The 21,390-nt window shown below is 45.3% G+C and overlaps 1 protein-coding gene across 1 annotated transcript in view; it reads right to left on the bottom strand.

Annotated features, from left to right (window-relative positions):
* The window catches only part of LOC146784284 (uncharacterized), a 356,736-nt gene that overhangs the window by 136,811 nt on the left and 198,535 nt on the right, over positions 1 to 21,390 (bottom strand). Inside the window, exons 3-6 of the mRNA XM_085635400.1 lie at positions 6,980 to 7,064; positions 5,648 to 6,290; positions 2,340 to 2,495; positions 1,040 to 1,120 (exon numbers count right to left, since the gene is read on the bottom strand). Of these exons, the coding sequence (XP_085491526.1) occupies positions 1,040 to 1,120; positions 2,340 to 2,495; positions 5,648 to 6,290; positions 6,980 to 7,064 (965 nt within the window). The remainder of the gene's footprint in view (positions 1 to 1,039; positions 1,121 to 2,339; positions 2,496 to 5,647; positions 6,291 to 6,979; positions 7,065 to 21,390) is intronic.

Below are 21,390 nucleotides of genomic sequence, written 5' to 3' on the forward strand. Positions count from 1 at the left end.
ATCCACCCCCAAAGCTGCGGTTCTCACGACATTGTTATTAGTAGTAGTAATTGTAGGATTTGACATAAGCTGCCCGATGGTAACTTGGAAGCGCCGAGTGCCAATTACAAGGGCACTGTAGTAAGGAAGCTTTGTTTTTCTTGACCGATATCTTACAGTAGTATATGATATTATGTGCTTCTTGTTATGTACCGTTATGTTATAAGTTATATGATAAGTTACAGGTCACGTTATTTATAATATTAATAATTATATTACGTGGTACAGTATGGAAAGGAGGAAAACGTGTTAAGTCAAACAATTGGAAACTGCATGTGTAGTGAGAAATGTTATTTTCCCAACATGCCAAACATCTAGACGTGAAATGTGATGGCCTGTGGAAAAACAAGAGTTGACAGCACTGTACCATGTATTATTTAGCTCGTGATTAAAAATATTTTTTTAAACTTTCTTAAATGAGGAAAAAGCCAAATAGAGGCTTCAACGGCATCAAAATTACATTATAAATACTAACACATATAATACCCGATCAGCTTATCGTGTGGCATCTGAAAGTCTGCAGAGATTGAACAGAGACTGGGCACCGTGCAGCCGGCAAGCATCTCTTCGTGTTACAATTTTATGGTACTCAGTTTACCGACTCCAGAAGTACAGATGGTGGAGTCTGTCCTGCTAGGATTCAAATTTAATACAACACACTTTTTTGTATCGAGTTTACAGGTCTGCCTTCAATCACTTGGGGCAGTTTGAGCACTACAACTCCATACTACTGGCTAGTTCCGTGCTAAGATGTAACTGGGAAAACCTAAAGACAAAATAGTTTCTGTACATTTGCAAACAACACCCGGAGGAGTCTGCAGGTAGAAGTCCTGGGGATGCACTTTCTGGCAAGCAGCAACACCTATGTGATGGTACACACCATTGAAAGGAAAGGCTGGAACCAAATGGGTCATCTGCTGATGTCCTCACCATTAGTCCCTGCAAGAGTCACACGCATAGGCAGGGGCACAAGTCATTTTGTTAAATCTCACAAGCTCACCTCAGGGCCTGGTCAAGTGTCTTTCCAGTAAAGTCAAAGAAGGCGAGATACTCTTGAGCTACCATCCGGCTGAAGTCGGTGCTGAAAATCAGTTCAGGTGCAGAAGAGAAAGACATGTACACGTTACAAGCAGGAAACAGGTTTAGCTCTCACGAGAGTATGGTACATTAACAGTTTTCATTCAGTGGTGCATGGAGTGACTGAATATAACGCACATTTCATATTGGTGCTACACAGAGGTCACGTAGAGAGACTCCCTATTACATAGAAGATTCACTTTGTTCTAGTGGGGGAAGATTGCAGAATAGTGCGCTATTATTTGTGTAAAGAACCACCAGGTGAGTGGAAAGAGGAGTTATGTTACTGTACTGGGTATCTCAGCAACAAGCTGGCATACTCGGTTAAAGTTTCTAGAACCAGACTGCTATTGGGAGCTGCATTTGTTAACCCGATTCTCAAAAATATACTGTAGTAGTGCGGCTTTCCATCTACAGTTCGAATTCACTAAGGTTTCTTGGACTACTCCAGGGAAGCTGCAACTGCTATAGCTTTCCAATAAGTATTCCTAAAAAATAATTTATGAATTTCTGTTTTTGCTTTAATACATTTCCACACGTATCTGTACACATGAACGTACATTATCATTTTACGTTTCTTTTTTCCCAATGGCAAAATATTTTTTTAAACTCATTTACTCCTGTCTTTGACTGTAGTAAATCTTCAACCATTTAAAGGGTGGGAATTGGCGAAGAAAACGATTCTGAGCATCCCCAAACTCACACCTAGCTTCATAGAGCAGATTTACCCCATACAATATGACACCATGGTGGCAAATGGATACAATTGTACATGTAAATCAAGCCCGAATGAACTAACATAAGCAAATAGATTTGTGAATTGGGCCCATATTTCCTGCAACAGTTACTCATCTAGCGAGTGACCCAAGTAACAGCTATTCTGAAGTATTATGTTAAAGTTATCGCCGCACCCTGTCGCTCCACTGATTGCTCATCTCCACAAACGGAATTAGACATCTATCTGCGATGGGAAACTCAGAACCATTTCAAAAGTCATCTTTGGACCCCTTAATCGGATACAATGCCATAAAAGTAGCAGATTATGCACTATATAAATGGAGAAACAATAACATCATCCCCTTCTGCCATGGACAGTGGCAGTCTTAACCCATCCGCCATCCTGTCCTAAATCTAGATACCCAATGCCCTTTATAAATCAAACCACCCATCTCCCGGTAATACTTGACCCACCACCATGCTGCATGAAGGGCTCATTTCCTTACTTTTTCTGAAGATGAGGAGCGACTTCGGACTTCCTGAAACCATCCAGGTTGTACAGCTTTGTGGCCAACGTCTTGGCAGCGTCATGATTCTTGAGGGTCCCGTTAGAAAGCGATTGGACGTCACAGGACTCGGACTCTGACCGAATCGATGAGTAGCTGCAAAGAAAGCAAATATTTCATCATAAAAATGGAATTAAAGTACCAAAATGATATCTAACCAAAGTAAGTGCAATCTAGGCTGAGCTAGGCACATGAGGAGTAATAATATTCTGATATGACTAAGCTCTGAAATGAGTTAAATCATTTAAAAAGAAAGAAGCATTGTGTACAGAGAGACCCTTCAGACAAACAACATTTTGAAGGAGAATGATCAGGGGTGCTATACCCTACAAACGTGTGGGATAATCAACAGGCAGGAGTGACATCCTACACAATAAAGTAAGAGCAGTAATACATGAAGACTCTGAACAGTCTGAACAGTAATAAGAATCCCCAGTGGAAGCAATGAGACTAATAGCCGTAATTGGGATTATACAGAATAGAATGACACCTGTTTAGTATGAAACCACATAAAAGTAAGAAGCCCTTTAAGGAAGAAGCAACATCTTCTACAAGTCATGATATCATGTGTGTTGGCAGCATGTGTTGGCAGCAAGTGTTGGCGTTTGGAGTTAGAAACACAGCAGAATAGTTTTCCGAATGCCAATACTTCCAACTACCACTATTTTTATGCACAGCAAATAACCGCTACATTTCTCGAGATTAATAATTTGTGATGGGGAAAGACATCAAGCCCGAGAAGTAGGCCTTCAACATTCTTTGATGCTAGGCAGAGTTAGCACCTCAGCAAGCCAAGAGCTATGGAGAAAGATGCTGGACTACTGGTCTCTAATATGGGAACTCAAGGGCTCTCTATAAGCGATTTTAATATAGTGCCATTTTTCCCTGTTTAAATACAGCAGTTGTCTACAAGTCATCTACATTTCCGGCACTTCTCTATAAATTTTGCCAAGTTACGTGTTGCCTGACCAAAGGCCGCTAGAGCTGAAAGAGCACTCTTTTATAATGGCAGTAATTCAAGCTGCAGGGAGCATACACATATATGGTTTGCTGTTTGCAAGTCCGGTTCCTCTGAATATTGCCCATTTTTCCATTTTTATGTTTGTGTCCTGCAGAGCGACAGAGACAGCTGTACAGTCACATATGTATCAGTAATTTACTGTCATTAGCTTTTGATTTATTATTAAGACTAGAGGCTCACTTCGTGCATAATTCACTTCTGCACAAATATCACTTGCATTTCTCCTTCTATTTCTTAGACTAGTTTCCCTTCTCCTAAACATATCATGAGTTCTTAGGTGTTTAAGCAGACATATGTAGGTACAATTAATACTCGGCAAACCCTTCTATTTCACTACGATTTTCTGATAGAATCTCACTCAATCTTCCAAGTGTGGCCTCTAGTTTTCGGACTAGATTCTTTAGCTCGATCTCACTTGAATCCTTAGTTCTTCTTTCCTTCCAATTTGGAAGCCTATTTTATTCTCTGCTACTGTGTGATCTTTGTAAGTTTGCTAAATATTCTACTTCTTCCACCGGAGCGGCTTCCCCTACTACTTAACACGAACCTGTGTTAATTTAGAATATAAAGTAGGTACAGGGGCCGACATTTTTTTTTGGAACCCACCAACAGCACTGCCGAATATCAGACTTACCGAAAAACAAACCTGACTAGTTAAAATGTCACCTCGCTTTTCTTTCTCCCACCACGCTATGATTCCCGTTTCCTTATCTCTCTCTTGAAGGATCTGTTACACCCATGTTTTCTCTCTTTGTTACTCTGTTCCTACCTTTCTCTTTTCTGTCTTTCCCTCTCTTAAACTGGGTCAAAGACTGATGATGAAAAATAAGTCCCAGTCGCCAACAATGAGTGCTGGTGCCCACCATCTGCAAACACCGGTATAAGTTAAGCACTAGACAACAGACCTGCATCTCTCTGAGAGTTTATTCTGTTGTTTGTCTGACACTGCTCCATGAGAGTCAAATATAGGAGAGATACTGTTCATATTGTTGTCAAAACAACGTCCCACATGACCATTGTGTCCAAAATACCATCTATAAAGATATCACCCCTTTGGAGTTAGTAATAGAACATTACTCGCAATTGAACAATATTTGTGTGAACTATATTTAGGACACAATATATATATATGTCAGGTGATATTTCCGTGTGTGATAGTCTTACTAGGTAAGCATGTTTTCTTGGAAGCTCTCATACAATTTAGTTACAACGTATCATCTTTCAGTGTCAACCATTACATTCTACTCACTCGCTCCTCCTTTATTCAGAAAACGTTCTGAAAGAAGCTGTGTAAAATGCCATGCCCAAATAACAGACACCATTTATTTCGAAGTTTAATTCCATGCTTAAAATTATGGGGGTAATGGATTTCCATGACAACATTAAAGTCAACAGTTGTCTTTGTGTTAATCTTTTGGGAAAATATTTCAGCTAGTGTATTTAAGCATAGTAGTCACAACGGATATACATATTACTACAATCTACCCAAGCAATCCATCAGCACTGGTGCATAACAACAGACCTGTTTAAAAAAATGCCTTTAACCAGTTTAAGTATATAGCAGAGGCTCCTAAATATCTGCGATAAAGGAATTTACTTTGTGTACGTTTTGGATGTTTTCTGATTATAAACATAGAATATCGAACTTCTGAGTAGCACGTTCCTAAGGTAAAAGGAAAATGGAGTGGTTTAATGCAATATCTTACTATTGCGTCAGAGCAATTTACCCAAGACAATGGCCTTGCAGCCCGGTTCACTTCACAAGAGACCGACGGCTAACAAAAAAAAACAAAGAAAGTGGAGGTGAACATTAACACGTGAGCAGTAACAGGTGCCAAGTCAAACAAGCCAGAAGGAAGCAGATGAGAGGAGGTAGGAGTTTGTAAAATAATTGAGATCCTTTAGCTGTGCCTGCCATTCTATGAAAAGAGTGACACCCACATAGGTGAGCAAGATGAACTGTGAGTCTACTGAAGTAAAGAGAACTCCCTAAAGGCAAGACTGATCTGTACAGATCAGTACCAGATTGAAGCAAATGGGTGAGACTCCACTGAGGAAACTGGATCTTATCCGTTATCTGGGTGTGATTGCCACAGACTGAGATCCAGTGGATCCCACCAAATCCTCCAAAAAGTGAGTGACTATGTAAAGCATTTGGATATGCAGGAGACTATTTACAGAAATGTGTCACAGTGAAGGCTGAGTATGAAAGGAAAAACAGTCTGACCTTCCCGAAGGGCTGGAGCAGTTGCTAGTGTAGCTTTCCTCCGCATCATCTGTCTCACTCTCAGCTTCCTTGATGTCCTCCGTCCAGGCTTTTCTGGGTCTCGGAACCTTAACAAATCCATCCACCTCCTCTTCTTCAGAGCTGGAATAGGACTGGCTGCGACTGTCCATGGACCAGTCCAGTAAATGGACCGGCGTAGCTGACCGCCCTGTGAAGAAGGTCACCGGTTGTGGAATCGGTTCTTCCCAAGAGATGAGATCCGGGGTGAGGGGTGGAGACTGGACTAACACAATGGATGAGTTGCTGCCATCTGCATTTACAATAGGATCCTCAATGGAAGCTTGTTGAGGGCAGTCCGTGGTGTTTAAGGGATCCTGGGTGTTAACCAGCAGACAGCTCTCTACAGCACTCACCTCTGGGCCCTTGGTATGGACAGGCAGATAGCTCTCACCATTGTTCACCTGTGGCACCTGGGTGTGGAAAGATAGACTGCTCTCAGCTGCATTCCTGCTCGAGTCCTGGGTGTTGAATGGCAGACTGCATTTGGCAAAGTCCTCATCCAACAGGAGGGCAGCAATCATAGAAAAACCGGAGTCTGAAATCAGGAGGCCTTCGTCACGGTTCGAGTCACTTTCAGTTACAACTATAGTGGGAGACAGAGCAACCAGTTCAGATTGAAAGGAACAAGGACATATTCCAGTAGCTACCACTGACGGTCCCCTCCCCAGGCCTTACGCACCCTTGGTCTGGCAACTATAGACCAGATGCCAGTCTGTCTATCCTAGCCCTAACTGACGGAAAACAAACAAGACCTAGTTTTGTAATTGTACAACAATTCATGGGTAGGGGCTGGAGATGTGGAAGACACTTTTCTAGGCTCCTGCCTTAAAAACATATGCAGCACTGTTCATCGTTTGGGCAGAATACACCAACAACACCCATGCACTTACTAAAAACAGCTTTCAAACAATCAAGGCATTCACATTTCTCAGTGAGACAAGAAACCTGATAACTTTTGGCTATTTGTCAAATGATGCCCTGATCTAGCCTTTCTTATTACTTTCAATTCCTTCCTCCTATATGGATTGTATAATATCCAAAAATTAGGGCTCCTCGTTTGAATTCTGATTCAATTAGCTTCTCCTTATATACACTAGTTTCACCCATGCAGTATAAACTCCTTGAATCCTATATTCTTGCCGCCTTAACTTCCCTCTCAAAAAGCCCTTACTCCATGAACATTTGTTTTCTCTAGACAATGTAACTTTCTGTTTGACAAGTCTAAGTTTGATCCTTGAAGGCAGATGCTGAGGTGCACACATTCACACTCACCTGTTTCACTGCTGAAAGTGTGGATTACCATAGAGTTGCATGATGGCTCAGTCTGCTGTGGAAGGGGCTTGGAAGAGCTTATCTCCTGGGAAGAGAAAAGCAGAAGGTGACCCATGTGTGACATGTCAGCTCTACAAAGTCCAGCCCAGCCTAACATCTGATGCTGGGGCCTCCCCTGTATGCCCATTTATGGGTAGCTTTTCTACATTCTAAATCAAGATTGGTCAATTTTTTGCATACCTCCTGCCAAATCAGCCGTTTCACTTCCTCTCCCCAAGTGACCAGCGGGTGCACATTTCAACCTCATAATGACCAGCTTTCCAAATCCCATCCATTTGATGCCCGCCACTCCCATGTCCATAGTTTGCATGTTTGCATGTGTTATGTGCTTTGTTGGTTTCATTCCCGCCCTAGTCAGCTTTTGTATGTCCTTTGCCCAGCATGGTCAGCTTTCATACACCCCAACCAAACCCTTTTCATATATCCCACCTTCAGGCTAGCAATCTGTCACAGGGATCATTCTGAAACCTTTCCTACTTCTTTCATGTCCCTCCCATCTTGGCCAGCAACCATAACATTTTCATTAGCCTGTAACATTTCACATATCAAATTCCTAGCCAAACCAACATATAGGTAGGGTAACAGAAGCTATTATATACAAGCACTGACACAGCCAATAGGTTTCGCCTTTGTGGTGTATTAGCTTTGCCAGTGGTTTTTAGATGCACTGCACAGCAGCCTTGATGCTGTGCATCATGGCTAAAGTTTCATTTCAAAGCATAATATTCTATGTCAACAGTCAAAGTCTAATGATAACATCAGGTTCCATGACTCTCAGCATTCAGCTTAAGCAGATACCACACACCTCCCTGCTATAAATAACAAAGCTTATAACAGGAACAACAAAAGTAACTCTAAAACAACATATCCTCCCACAATTAAAACTTTACATCAAATATATATACAATATTAAATATGATGGAAATCTACAACCACCTACACCCTGCTCTCTCACTCTTCCTTCTCAGTCCACACTTTTCATCCCTCTGTATATAAGCATTTAGTTCTACTATAGATATGTACCTATATATGTGTATTGCTTTGTATAAACATGTATAATAATAGTTTAAAAAAAATATAGATATTTGTTAGTTCTGCTTAACCAATGTCCTTTTCTGCAACCAATCTGGACAATGAATCTCCCACCACATTCCTAGCTTCTGGAATGTACACCACATGAAACCTGTACTCTTGTAGCACCACGACCCACTTACTTCTACTAGAAACTGCATCTATTCCTTTCTTGTGCAAAATCTCCTTCAACGATTTATGATCGGTCTTTACTGTAAACTCCAGACTCCAGAGAAACATCCTCATCTTTCTTATAGCCCAGTAAAAAGCCAGTGCCTCTCTCCAAATGTCGAAGTAAAGTGTTTCAGCTCCTTTCAAACTGTGTGATGCAAGCATTATCGTCCTCCCTTCTACACCTTCACCTTGCACTAACACAGCTCCTAAGCCCTTCACACTGGCATCCGTTATGAGCGTGGATTTGCCCCTGGGATCAAAACTCCTGAGATTGGGTGCCCTTTCAAGTCTCAACTTTATCAGTTCAAACTCTTTTTCGCACCTACGTTCCCAGACAAAGTCTACACCTTGCTTCAAAAACTCCCTCATTCTCACGGCAAAATCCGGTACAAATTTATTGTAATATTCCGCCACGCCTGAACATTTCTGCAACTCTTCTTTACTCGCAGGTGGCTCCAACTTGCTGATAGCTTCCACTAGAATTGCTTTCGGTTTAAGGCTATCCGCTGATATTTCATGTCCTAAATACTCAATGTGAGATTGCCTGAACTCACATTTCTCTCCCTTAATTGTAAGGTCGACCCCTCACAACCTCCACAATACTTCCCTTCACTTCCCAAACACGATCCTCCAGATCTTCTCCAAATATAAAGATGTCTCTTGATACACCTTAATGTTTTCCACCCCTTTCAGCACCTTTGCCACTGCCCTCTGAAAAAAAAGATGCAGCCGAAACCCGTCCGAACAGCATCCTCCTGTACCTATAAGTCACAAAGGGCATCACAAACGCCGTCAAATCTTTTGAATCATCATCCAACCCCACCTGGGGGTAAGCTGACTTAAAGTCAATGGATAAAAATACTTTAGCCTTACCAAATAGCGTCAACATCTCTGCTATCTTAGGATTGGGGTACTTATCTACCACCACAGCTTTATTTAATTCTCTCAAATCCACACAGACGCAAATCACCATTGCTCTTCCTCGCTGCAACCACGGGTGCCAACAACTGTGTTCCCTCTACTTCTTCAATAACTCCCTCCCTCCTCAAAGATAGCCAACTCCTTTTTCATGTCCGCTCTAACTGAAAGAGGAACATTTATCACTTTGTCCCGTACTGGCTGCACAGATTTCCTCATTCTGATCTTATGCATATACCCATGCAAACATCCCAGATCCTTTTTAAACACTGCTGGGAACTCCTTCATCACATCCTTCTTAAACTTTTCACTCGATATTGTAATTGTAATGGCATTTATATAGCGCTTACTATCCCTGACAAGGAGTCAAAGCACTTTTTCGGCGAGTAGCATGCTACTCCGGAACCCATAAAGGATTAGTGGTGAATTAGTATAGTGAAAAACAAAAGTAATTTGAGTGGTGGATATGTTAGTCAGTTATTTGGATTGAGGAGAATAGTGAAGGGATAGAAGAGGGGAAAAGGTTTGCATTTATATAGAGCTTGCTACCCCCCAATGGGGTGTTGAAGCGCGCTTTCGGCGAGTAGCACACCACTCCGGAACCCATAAAGGATTAGTGGTAAATTAGTATACTGAAATATGAAAGTAAATTGAGTGGCAGACATGTTAGTCTGTTATTTGAATTGAAAAGGATAGTGAAGGGATGTTTTGGAGCTCATAGCAGTAGGAGGAGGCTTGGGATGAGTAAAAGGGAGGTGGAGGGGGAAGAGTCAGAGGGAAGGGTTTAGGAAGGCTTGTTTTAGGGGATCGGAATAGAAAAGAAGGTATGAGATGATGCAAGAAGGGGTAGAGTAGGGAAGAGCCTAGAAAGGGTTATTTTGGGGAACATAGTAGTGGTATTGGGTTTGGGATGAATGAGAGAGTGGAGGTAGAGGATACATTGATAGAGGTATAGGGTGAGAAATAGGGTAGTGCATTGAAAGAGTAGTAGAAAGAGGTTTGAGATGAGTCATACAGTTGAGCTAGAGGATATATTGAGAGCAGTATATAGGGTGAGAAATAGGCTAGTACATTGGATATGCTGAATTAGAAGAAAAGTAATAAATATATAGATCCATATGTACATGGAAGGTATATAGATGCATAAAGGAAGGTAGTATATGTAGATTAAAGATGCATTAAATAAACTCCGAGTTTCAAGTGATGTTGTACTTTAAAAATATATATATCTATATCAAACCCCAAATCTTCCTGACAGGAAGAAATAACGGGCCGCACTCCCGAAGTACTTTTTGCACTTTTTATTGAATTTTCTCCTTCATTAGAAAGGGCATTAAAGCAGGATTGATCAACGCGTTTCGATGTCTTCTGACACCTTGCTCACGATCAACTGGCCCCTGTACAAGTCTCTCTTGAAATATTCAATCTGTTTTGATGTCCTGTTCGCCTTCCCAGCGGCCCCTTGCATTCTGGATGATGAAGTATCCAGCTGCTTTTCATTGAAGGGAATGTTTTTATTTAGGAGTGAGTAGTTTCTAATTGTTCTTTTCATGTTCACTCACATTTAGGAAACACCATTCCTCTTCTTCTTTTTCTTTCAATTTTTCCGTATCACTTTTTTTCTTTTTAACTTTTTCCCCACCAGTGGAGCTAGTTAATTTCACTACTATTCACTCCTTCTCTTTTCCATCTTTAAAGCGTCATAAATGAATATACATTTCCTCCGATTGATTCAGGCCGTGTGGACTTAGAGTTCTGCTTGGATATGCTGTATATTTCTGTTTGCGTATGGTGGTTACTCTTTCACATAGGGTGTGAGCTACAGTCACATACACCATGTCATTATCAATTGAATGTCATAGTTTAATGGGAGAATCACCATTCAGATCAAGAATCACCCACAAATATCTCTGATGAAACCAACTCAAAAAGATGTCCCCATGAGACGACAAATACACCTTCCCTACTACATATCTTCCTTTATACTCTACCACTTCTACAAAAAACCCTCCAATTTTATAGGTTCACCGCCGAAAGCATATGGCTTGATATCTAGTTCTAAAAGCTCACCCTTCGTGACAAGCCTTTCAGTGTAAAATGAGTTTGAAATCAAAGTAGTCTTTGCACCCCAATCAAATAACACTTTCGCAGTCTCGCCCTCTACTTTGATTTCATCAACAGGACTTTTTCCTTCATTTACCTGTTACTCAATCTGACCATACTCAAGTTCCTCATCACTATCAGATTGATAGACCTCAATCTCTTCCACATTACCTTTGCTCTTCTTACTCTTGCACTCACTCTGGAAATGCCCCTTCTTACCACAACTCCTGCATGTCACTTTCATGGCTGGGCACTCTTTGTAGAAAGCCAGGTGACTTCTACTCCCACACCTCAAATATTTCCTTTTCACAGTAGACTTTCTCACCAACACTACACTCTTCTCAGCATTCAACTTGTAGTCCTGAGCATTATTTTTTCTTTACTGCATTTAACTTCTTTCCAGAGTTCTTTTTAATCACCGCCACACATTTCACTGAATGTTAAATTCTTTTAGCAATCACTAGGACTTCATCCAAACCAGGATCATCTAGAAGCCATAGATCATCATGCACCTTATCTATGTTACAACCAAGCATGAATTGATATCTTATCCTTTCCTCTGCAGCACCAGTAAACTTGCACAATGAGGCTAATTTTCTCAAACCTGTGATATAATCTTCCAGAGACTCATCATCCTTCTGCAATCTTCGACCAAAATGGTGCCACTCTAAAATGGTGAGGATTTTTGGTAAATAATAGATATCCAATTATTTAATGGACAAATCATATTCATTCAGATTAACTGCATCACTATCTGGGAGATCAGGTAGGTGATAAAACGCCTCCTGCTCTTCCAATCGCAAACAATGCAGAAGCAAAGCTGTTTTTCGCTCAGAGCTTTACAAGGTACTACACACCCTCACATAACTTTCAAAACGGTGTTTCCACCAACTCTGTTTTGTAGTAGGCTCCCCAGGTGAAGACAGGAAGAAAAAAAAAAGGGGTGCCTTCCTTTTCTACATATTGAAGAAAATGCCCTACTGAAATATACTTACAATGATATTCACAGTTTAACTGGTAAGTGACAAGAAATAAGAACTGAAAGTTTATTGAAAGTCACCTGTTCACAAAACAGATGCCAATCAAAATGCCAATAGAGAAAGTAGGTGTGCTTATTCTCGTTGTCACAATAAAATAAAAACACCTCCAATACCAACGCAGTCAGTTACACACAACAATCTCCCACTTTAATAAGATGCAGATCTGTTTTAGTTCTATTTTAGCATTGCCTCTGACCTGTATGCTGCTTGGCTCATACGGTGTGCCTGTCACAGTCTTGCAGATTAGAGGGACTTTAGGTATCCAAGTGAGGAAAGAAAACCAACACCAATGTCTCTACCATCATCTTAAAATCCTGCACAAAGATGTGGCCTTTTATACCTTTCAGAAACCGGTTAATAAGTCAGTAGCACTCCTGGGGCTTTCATGTAGAGACTGAAGATCACACAAGCAACAACTGGATTTAGGAGGCCAAGGATATATCCAACAGAGGGACCAACTGGGATGACTGCATTTGGATATATTGTCTTTTCATAAAAAAGGAGATAAATGAATCGAGGACTGGATGAGTTATACTAACGCAGGCACAGAGCATATTGGTAGGATTCTTTTGATCAGCAGCATCAAAGGACAGGGACCAATCAAGGACTAGCTGACATGCCAGCAGGATATTGTGACTTTAGCTTGGTTGTGTTGTTATGACACACATCTCTTAAGGATTTTACAGAAGAAGGGGATCCAGGTGATGGGACAGTAATTGGCAAGGTCATTGCGATCAAGCTTGGGGTTGCTGAGCAATGGGATTGTCAGACTAGTTTTCAGAAAGTTTGGGAATGTGTCTGTATAGAGTGAGGCAGCCCTTGTTGCTCTGAAATGCGCTAACAAAATTCACTGTAACTACTAGAGTACTACGAGAAACAAGAAAAGGGAAGGCTGGTGTTGGGGGCAGAGGGGGGTGCAGAATGGTGCCTTCCTTTCTAGTAGCTAGTGCCTGAGACATTGCATAAAAATACACAAGGTGTCCTTAGTTGACATTGCTTAAAACAGGAGTGACAAATACCATGATAAGCATCTGTAATGTCATATACTGATAACACAAGCAGATATATAAAAAACACCTGAAGTTAATAAAGTGTTCATACTGTTGAGCTAGCTCAGTCCAAGATAATGGGCCAATACCACATTACATGACTGAATGTTTACCTTTCAAGACCCATTACGTATGTACCCCACTTTAGAACTAAGAAGCACAATGTAAGAACAAGCATTTGCAATGCAATAGGTCTCGCATTTATAAGATTTTGAGCTATTGGCATTGTAAAATTACAATGCCTTTTATTTATGTTTTGGTTTTAAAACAAATAAAAGGCATTGTCATTTACAATGTCAGTAGCATAAACTCGCATAAAAGCAGTGTGTGGAGTGCAGCAGTGTGCGGCGTGCAGCAGTGTGCGGCATGCAGTAGCGTGTGGTGTGCAGCAGTGTGTGGCGTGCAGCGGCTTGCAGCGGTGTGCTGCATGCAGCAGTGTGCGGCGTGCAGCAGTGTGCGGCGTGCAGCAGTGTGCGGCGTGCAGCAGTGTCGTGCAGCATGCAGCAGTGAGTAATGCAGCAATGTGCAGCAGTGTGCGGCATGCAGCAGTGTGCGGCGTGCAGCATTGTGCGGCGTGCAGCATTGTGCGGCGTGCAGCATTGTGCGGCGTGCAGCATTGTGCGGAGTGCAGCATTGTGCGGAGTGCAGCATTGTGCGGAGTGCAGCAGTGTGCGGCGTGCAGCAGTGTGTGGCGTGCAGCAGTGTGTGGCGTGCAGCAGTGTGTGGCGTGCAGCAGTGTGTGGCGTGCAGCGGCATGCAGCAGTGTGCGGCGTGCAGCAGTGTGCGGCGTGCAGCAGTGTGCGGCGTGCTGCAGTGTGCGGCGTGCAGCAGTGTGCGGCATGCAGCAGTGTGCGGCGTGCAGCAGTGTGTGGCGTGCAGCAGTGTTTCGTGTAGCAGTGTGAGGCATGCAGCAGTGTGTGGCGTGCAGCGGCGTGCAGCAGTGTGTGGCGTGCAGCAGTGTTTCGTGTAGCAGTGTGTGGCGTGCAGCTGTGCGGCATGCAGCAGTGTGCGGCAGTGTGGCGTGCAGCGGCGTGCAGCAGTGTGTGGCGTGCAGCAGTGTGTGGCGTGCAGCAGTGTGGGGCGTGCAGCAGTGTGTGGCGTGCAGCAGTGTGTGGCGTGCAGCAGTGTGTGGCATGCAGCAGTGTGTGGCTTGCAGCAGTGTGTGGCTTGCAGCAGTGTGTGGCTTGCAGCAGTGTGGGGCGTGCAGCAGTGTGGGGCGTACAGCAGTGTGGGGCGTACAGCAGTGTGGGGCGTGCAGCAGTGTGGGGCGTGCAGCAGTGTGGGGCGTGCAGCAGTGTGGGGCGTGCAGCAGTGTGGGGCGTGCAGCAGTGTGGGGCGTGCAGCAGTGTGGGGCGTGCAGCAGTGTGCGGCGTGCAGCAGTGTGCGGCGTGCAGCGGCATGCAGCAGTGTGTGGCGTGCAGCAGTGTGTGGCATGCAGCAGTGTGTGGCATGCAGCAGCGTGCGGCGTGCAGCAGCGTGCGGCGTGTGCAGCAGCGTGCGGCGTGTGCAGCAGCGTGCGGCGTGCAGCAGCGTGCGGCGTGCAGCAGTGTGTGGCGTGCAGCAGTGTGTGGCGTGCAGCGGCTTGCAGCGGTGTGCGGCGTGCAGCAGTGTGCGGCGTGCAGCAGTGTGCGGCGTGCAGCAGTGTGCGGTGTGCAGCAGTCGGCTGCGTGCAGCAGTGTCGTGCAGCATGCAGCAGTGAGTTATGCAGCAGTGTGCGGCGTGCAGCAGTGTGCGGCGTGCAGCAGTGTGCGGCATGCAGCAGTGTGCGGCATGCAGCAGTGTGCGGCGTGCAGCCGTGTGTGGCGTGCAGCAGTGTGCGGCATGCAGCAGTGTGCGGCGTGCAGCAGTGTGTGGCATGCAGCAGTGTTTCATGTAGCAGTGTGAGGCATGCAGCAGTGTGTGGCGTGCAGCGGCGTGCAGCGGTGTGCGGCGTGCAGCGGTGTGTGGCGTGCAGCGGTGTTTCGTGTAGCAGTGTGGGGCATGCCGCAGTGTGGGGCGTGCCGCAGTGTGGGGCGTGCCGCAGTGTGGGGCGTGCCGCAGTGTGGGGCGTGCAGCAGTGTGGGGGCGTGCAGCAGTGTGCGGCGTGCAGCAGTGTGCGGAATGCAGCGGCATGCAGCAGTGTGTGGCGTGCAGCAGTGTGTGGCGTGCAGCAGTGTGCGGCGTGCAGCAGCGTGCGGCGTGCAGCAGCGTGCGGCGTGCAGCAGCGTGTGGCGTGCAGCAGTGTGTGGCGTGCAGCGGCTTGCAGCGGTGTGGAGCGTGCAGCAGTGTGCGGCGTGCAGCAGTGTCGTGCACCATGCAGCAGTGAGTAATGCAGCAGTGTGCGGCGTGCAGCAGTGTGCGGCGTGCAGCAGTGTGCGGCGTGCAGCAGTGTGCGGCGTGCAGCAGTGTGCGGCGTGCAGCAGTGTGTGGCATGCAGCAGTGTTTCGTGTAGCAGTGTGAGGCATGCAGCAGTGTGTGGCGTGCAGCGGCGTGCAGTGGTGTGTGGCATGCAGCGGTGTTTCGTGTAGCAGTGTGCGGCGTGCAGCAGTGTGTGGCGTGCAGCGGCGTGCGGCGGTGTGCGGCAGTGTGTGGCGTGCAGCAGTGTGTGGCATGCAGCAGTGTGCGGCATGCAGCAGTGTGCGGCGTGCAGCAGTGTTTCGTGTAGCAGTGTGAGGCATGCAGCAGTGTGTGGCGTGCAGCGGCGTGCAGCAGTGTGCGGCGTGCAGCAGTGTGCGGCGTGCAGCAGTGTACAGCAGTGTGGCGTGCAGCGGCGTGCAGCAGTGTGTGGCGTGCAGCAGTGTGTGGCGTGCAGCAGTGTTTCGTGTTGCAGTGTGTGGCATGCAGCAGTGTGAGGCGTGCAGCAGTGTGAGGCGTGCAGCAGTGTGAGGCGTGCAGCAGTGTGTGGCGTGCAGCAGTGTGTGGCGTGCAGCAGTGTGTGGCATGCAGCAGTGTGTGGCGTGCAGCAGTGTGAGGCGTGTAGCAGTGTGAGGCGTGCAGCAGAGCGAGGCGTGCAGCAGTGTTTCGTGTAGCAGTGTGCGGCGTGCAGCAGTGTGTAATGCAGCAGTGTGCGCAGCATTGTGCGTGCAGCATTGTGCGGCGTGCAGCAGTGTGCGGCGTGCAGCAGTGTGCGGCGTGCAGCAGTGTTTTGTGTAGCAGTGTGAGGCATGCAGCAGTGTGTGGCGTGCAGCAGTGTGTGGCGTGCAGCAGTGTGCGGCATGCAGCAGTGTACGGCGTGCAGCAGTGTGTGGCGTGCAGCAGTGTGTGGCGTGCAGCAGCGTGCGGCGTGCAGCAGTGTGCGGCATGCAGCAGTGTGCAGCAGTGTGGCGTGCAGCAGTGTGTGGCGTGCAGCAGTGTGCGGCGTGCAGCAGTCTCGCATTTGTGAAAGTTAGAGTTTTTAGCATTTAAATCTAATGTCCACGGCCCACTTTCACTTTCGTCCGTTGTTAAAGCTTTGTTGTCTTTATGGGGCCATGTGTTTGAAACACATGGCCCCATAAAGATAAGAAAGCTGACCCTTTGAAGTAGTATGATGACGAGGCTGACTGCAAAGTTGAAAACACTCCATTAAAAGCTCATTTTTTCTTTTCTTCTGCAGTTTTATATAACGTGAACTCTACCCTAAGATATTGGAGTGCGTTCACGCCCTTAATTACATCGGCCACACCCCTTTGAGAGACCCTCCAGTTTATTCATCCCACTTAAAGCCCTGAGTTTGACCATGTCGTTTGTATATTCTTGTGTGTCTATTAGCTGTTTGCACAGATGCCGTGCTGGGTGTGGAGGAAAAGCGTTGCCGTGTCCTGTCCATCCTTGACTTCCGACAGCGACTACAAGCCAGGCTAGAACTCTGACAAATGTCTTTCACCCCCACTGCCCTTTCCAGCCTGCCCCTCCCAACAGATCAAATTAAGCTGTTTTGTGTACTTCCATGTACAAGAGTGGCTGTAAAACTCGGAATGTACTAACTAGGGAGGGGGTGGAACAAACGGAGTGGGAGGTGTATGGGCGAGCGCAGACAGTGCAACACGAGCAGTCTGCACATGCACTCTACAACATAAAAAACAAGCATTTGCAATGCAATAGGTCTCGCATTTATACGAGTTTGAGCTATTGGCATTGTAAATGACAGTGCCTATTGGCATTGTCATTTACAATGCCAATAGTTTTAACTCGTGTAGCTGCGTGACTAATTGCATTGCAAATGCTTGTTATTTTTGTTTTGTGGTATGTTGTGCTGTGTTCAGCGGTGCTCTGTAATTACTGTAGAGACGACAGTAAATTCTGCTACGTTTCCAGCCATAAACAGCAGATTACATTTCCAGTGACAACCATGTACCAGAGCCAGGTGGTAAAATACCGCCCCTCAGTTCTTTAACAATTAAGACTCCAATCAGATCAAAGCAGTGGAAGAGACTTGTCTTAAATTAACACTTCAAGGGCTCACTTTATGTGAGAAAGCCCTCTGTGTGTTCCTTGACTGACCTTCATTTATGAGATCTGGGCAGGTGATGCTAATTCTTTCCACTGAGAGCCGCGTGTCCTTAACAAATGTTAATCACTCATTTTGCTTCACTTAAGGCAGGGCCACTGGAATTATTCAGCAGAAGAGAGCCAAATTATGTGGCAGAGTAGATTAAATTACGGGAGCAAGAAAAGGTAAATTATGTGGCAGAATGTGGCACATTACTTGATTAGTTTCTCATTTTTAAACTTGGTAACACTGTGTGGGAATTGGCTGAACCTCATTGGTACCAGTTTCAAACCCAAATATAGCAATAAGCAACAGAAAGGTGACTAGTCAACCTTTGCCAAGGCCCTTTCACTGAGCGGCAACATGTGTCGCTGCATTTTTTGCATTTTTAGTAACTTTTGAACCATTTGAGCTAGAAACAAAATATTATTTTGTTAAAATCAGCAGATTGTGCGGCTGAAGGTGGATTATGAGGCAAATGCGACAAATGTATAACTATGCGAAAATGACCGCATTTGAAACACCGCATAATTCCAGTGGTCCTGACTTAATATGGGTAGCACGCTATAATCTTCTTTTGTGATTTTATATTTATAATAACTCTATTATAGATATGAATATCATTTTTACCAACATTATTTGCACTTTATATACATATGTTGTTCCTTAACAGTGTTTCTACTACAGTACATTAAATTGTAATTCCATATTTTGAATTATAAAAAAAAGTCCCGTGTCCTGATTGGATTTGTGTCTGTGAGGTAACCGGTGCTCCTGCCTGGGATCTGAGATAGTCTCTGTGACATCTTTAAAATGTCAATAACGTGCTATGTTGAGGTCTCGGAAATCACTCCTATGTGGAGGGATCTGGTGCGTGGGGGCGGGGTTAGCCAGTTTTAGCATTCCTAAATAGCGCCAACATACAAATAACTGAAAAACATACCAAGTAGCTGTGCGGGTGGAACGCCCATCTCTGACATCTGCGTGACCTGCATGTGTCACGTTTCGTCTCCTGACAAGGTAAACCTGGCCTTTCATCCTTCGGGGGTCGATGCCTTGAGTAGCGTTATATTAACTAGTAGTTACACCGGCTATAGAAAGGTCAGAAACAGGCAGCTGCGTTAAGCACTATATTCGGGGTACGTTAATACGTTTTCTCTGTTCTGTGAACCGGCGAGAGCAGTGTGGCCTCTCTAGGGTGCAGAGTGGGGAAAGGGAGGGGTTTTAACCTGATCTGCCCTCCAGGGCTTCCCAGGCCCTTGGGACACCAGAGGCCCCGCTCGCTCACATGTCAACTTTGAAAAGGGATCTGTTCTAATCTGTGTAAATCGCATCGGCGGTAATCCCCCTGTGGGAGAGCCACTGACATCAGGGGCCTTAGCAGGTTACCTAACCTCACACTGGAGCACGCTGGACCGACGCTGGCGGCAGGAAACTGACGAAAGCGCCGAAGCTCCTCGAGGCGCTATGGAAGATTCCGAAAATAATTCGTAAATATGAGGTTTCACGTTTACGGCCCTGCCTGGGTGCAGACCTACACGTTTTAGGAACTCACAATGCTTTCCAAGCGCACTACCGTAAATACTTGTAAATTCCATACTGGGTTGCATGTGAAGGGCTCTCCATGTGTGTAATTGTACACCAGGTATGTTATGCATGGTACAGACAGGGTCACTGGAATTACGCAGCAGAATACGAGCAAATTATGCTGCAGGGTTGACTAATTTATACAGTAAGAAAAGGCAAATTATGCACTGTAATGCGGCACATTTTGTGATTATTCCTTTCTTATTTTATCATTTCCACACAAGTTAACGCAGTCTGGGAGAGGTTTCGCCGCATTAGAACCAGGTTAACAACGAAATCCAGCAATAAACAACAGAAGGGGGGTGAAGTGAATTCTTGAAGTAGATTAGAGGTACCAGCTTAATCCATCCGTCAAATGTACTTATTAATAGTACAAAAAGGAGGAGACGGAAAAATACATGTGACTAAATCTCAGTTTAAATATTAAGTTGGATTACTGCCTAAATCAACATCCCTTGGGCCGCTATTTTGGGCTGCGGTACTAATGAAGTGTTTGACGTCTCCAAGTAACAAGAGTGCACTGAAGCTGACGAGGAGGGAGTGGGAGGGGGGAGTGGGGGCGGGCGCAGTGGTGCGGGCCGCAGTTGTAAAAGGCAGGGAGAGGGTGAGATTGAGGAAGGGAAAGATAGGGATCAAAGGGAAAAAAAAGGGGGTGGCAAATGGTGTGCACTTTGATGTCCTCAGTGGCCGTGCGGCTCACTGAGGACATCAAAGCAAGTGATCAGGCAGTGCTTTTCAGGCTGCCAAATGGTGCGCGCGCCCGGGGCACATGCACTGTATTTGGAGGCCTGAAAAGCACTGTTTGCACTTCCAAAACTCGCTTACTATAAGTCTCGCCAGAGCAGCGCTAAAGCGCTGTCTCAGGCGAGACCTAACAAGAGCGCACGGAAGCTGACGAGGAGGGAGTGGGAGGGGGGAGTGGGGGCGGGCATGCTTTACGACGCGTGGATTCTGTTGGGTGTACGAAGAATGTCTTCAAAGTGGTCGATTCCACACACCAGCCTCATTCGATTGTTTAAACGCACAATCTTGGATTTCCTCTATTTTTGAAAACCCAAACACCACTGTAGCACAATGATTGTGTTCCTTAGAATGTTATTATTTTTAAACGGGTCATGGTTAAGATAGCCCCGTTCACTCGCGTGTGACAGCCATAAGTTAGAAACAGCTCTGATTGTAACTTAACAATGAAAATCCCCATTACAGAACTTACAGATCTTAAAATGGCGGTGTTTGTCCATCTACAGGAGTAAGAGGTAAAAGTGGAACTCCACAGCAAGCCCCCAGCAGACTAAGCGCAGAACAAAAGCATCCCCGGTTCGTAAAACCTGGCAAGCGAACAGACACCTATTCCCTGAATTTTAATAGCTGCATTGATTTTCTTGTCCTGCTCTCCTGGGAAATCACAGATGACCCCCGGGGCAAGAAAAGTCACCCACACCACCCCCATGCCTACCCTCCAGCTAATTCTGTGCTCACGGGGACGTCTGGAAGGGTCCCTTTTAAGAAAGCACAAATTTGATTTTGAGGCCGACCCCAGAAATGGCCCTGCTCCCTTCCCCATTGTTTGGCAGGCTGCATAATTTGCATTGCAGATCAACCCTTGCAAGCTGCTGCCCCCTCCTCCCTGCCCCCTCCCGTCTCAAATAACTGACCACTCAAAACACACACGCACGGCACCCCCGCCACGTACCCAGATCCGCCACCTATGCCCATGTTTGACTGACAAGGGAGACAATCCAGCAATCTAGGGAAGCCGAGGAAAAGAGGCTCACATCAAGCAGAACTATGCAAAGACTTGAAATCAACTGGGCCCTTTAAAAGTTTAGAACTGACAAGACGATCAAGTTTAGACAATCATCCATTTGAAGTCTGCATCAACACCATACACTAATAAATGCAAGGCCGATATTTATTTACACCTTATTAGATGGTCTTACACTTTAGATGAGATCTTGT

The sequence above is a fragment of the Triturus cristatus genome, chromosome 11, assembly GCF_964204655.1.
Source record: "Triturus cristatus chromosome 11, aTriCri1.1, whole genome shotgun sequence".
Classification (NCBI taxonomy): Eukaryota; Metazoa; Chordata; class Amphibia; order Caudata; family Salamandridae; genus Triturus; species Triturus cristatus.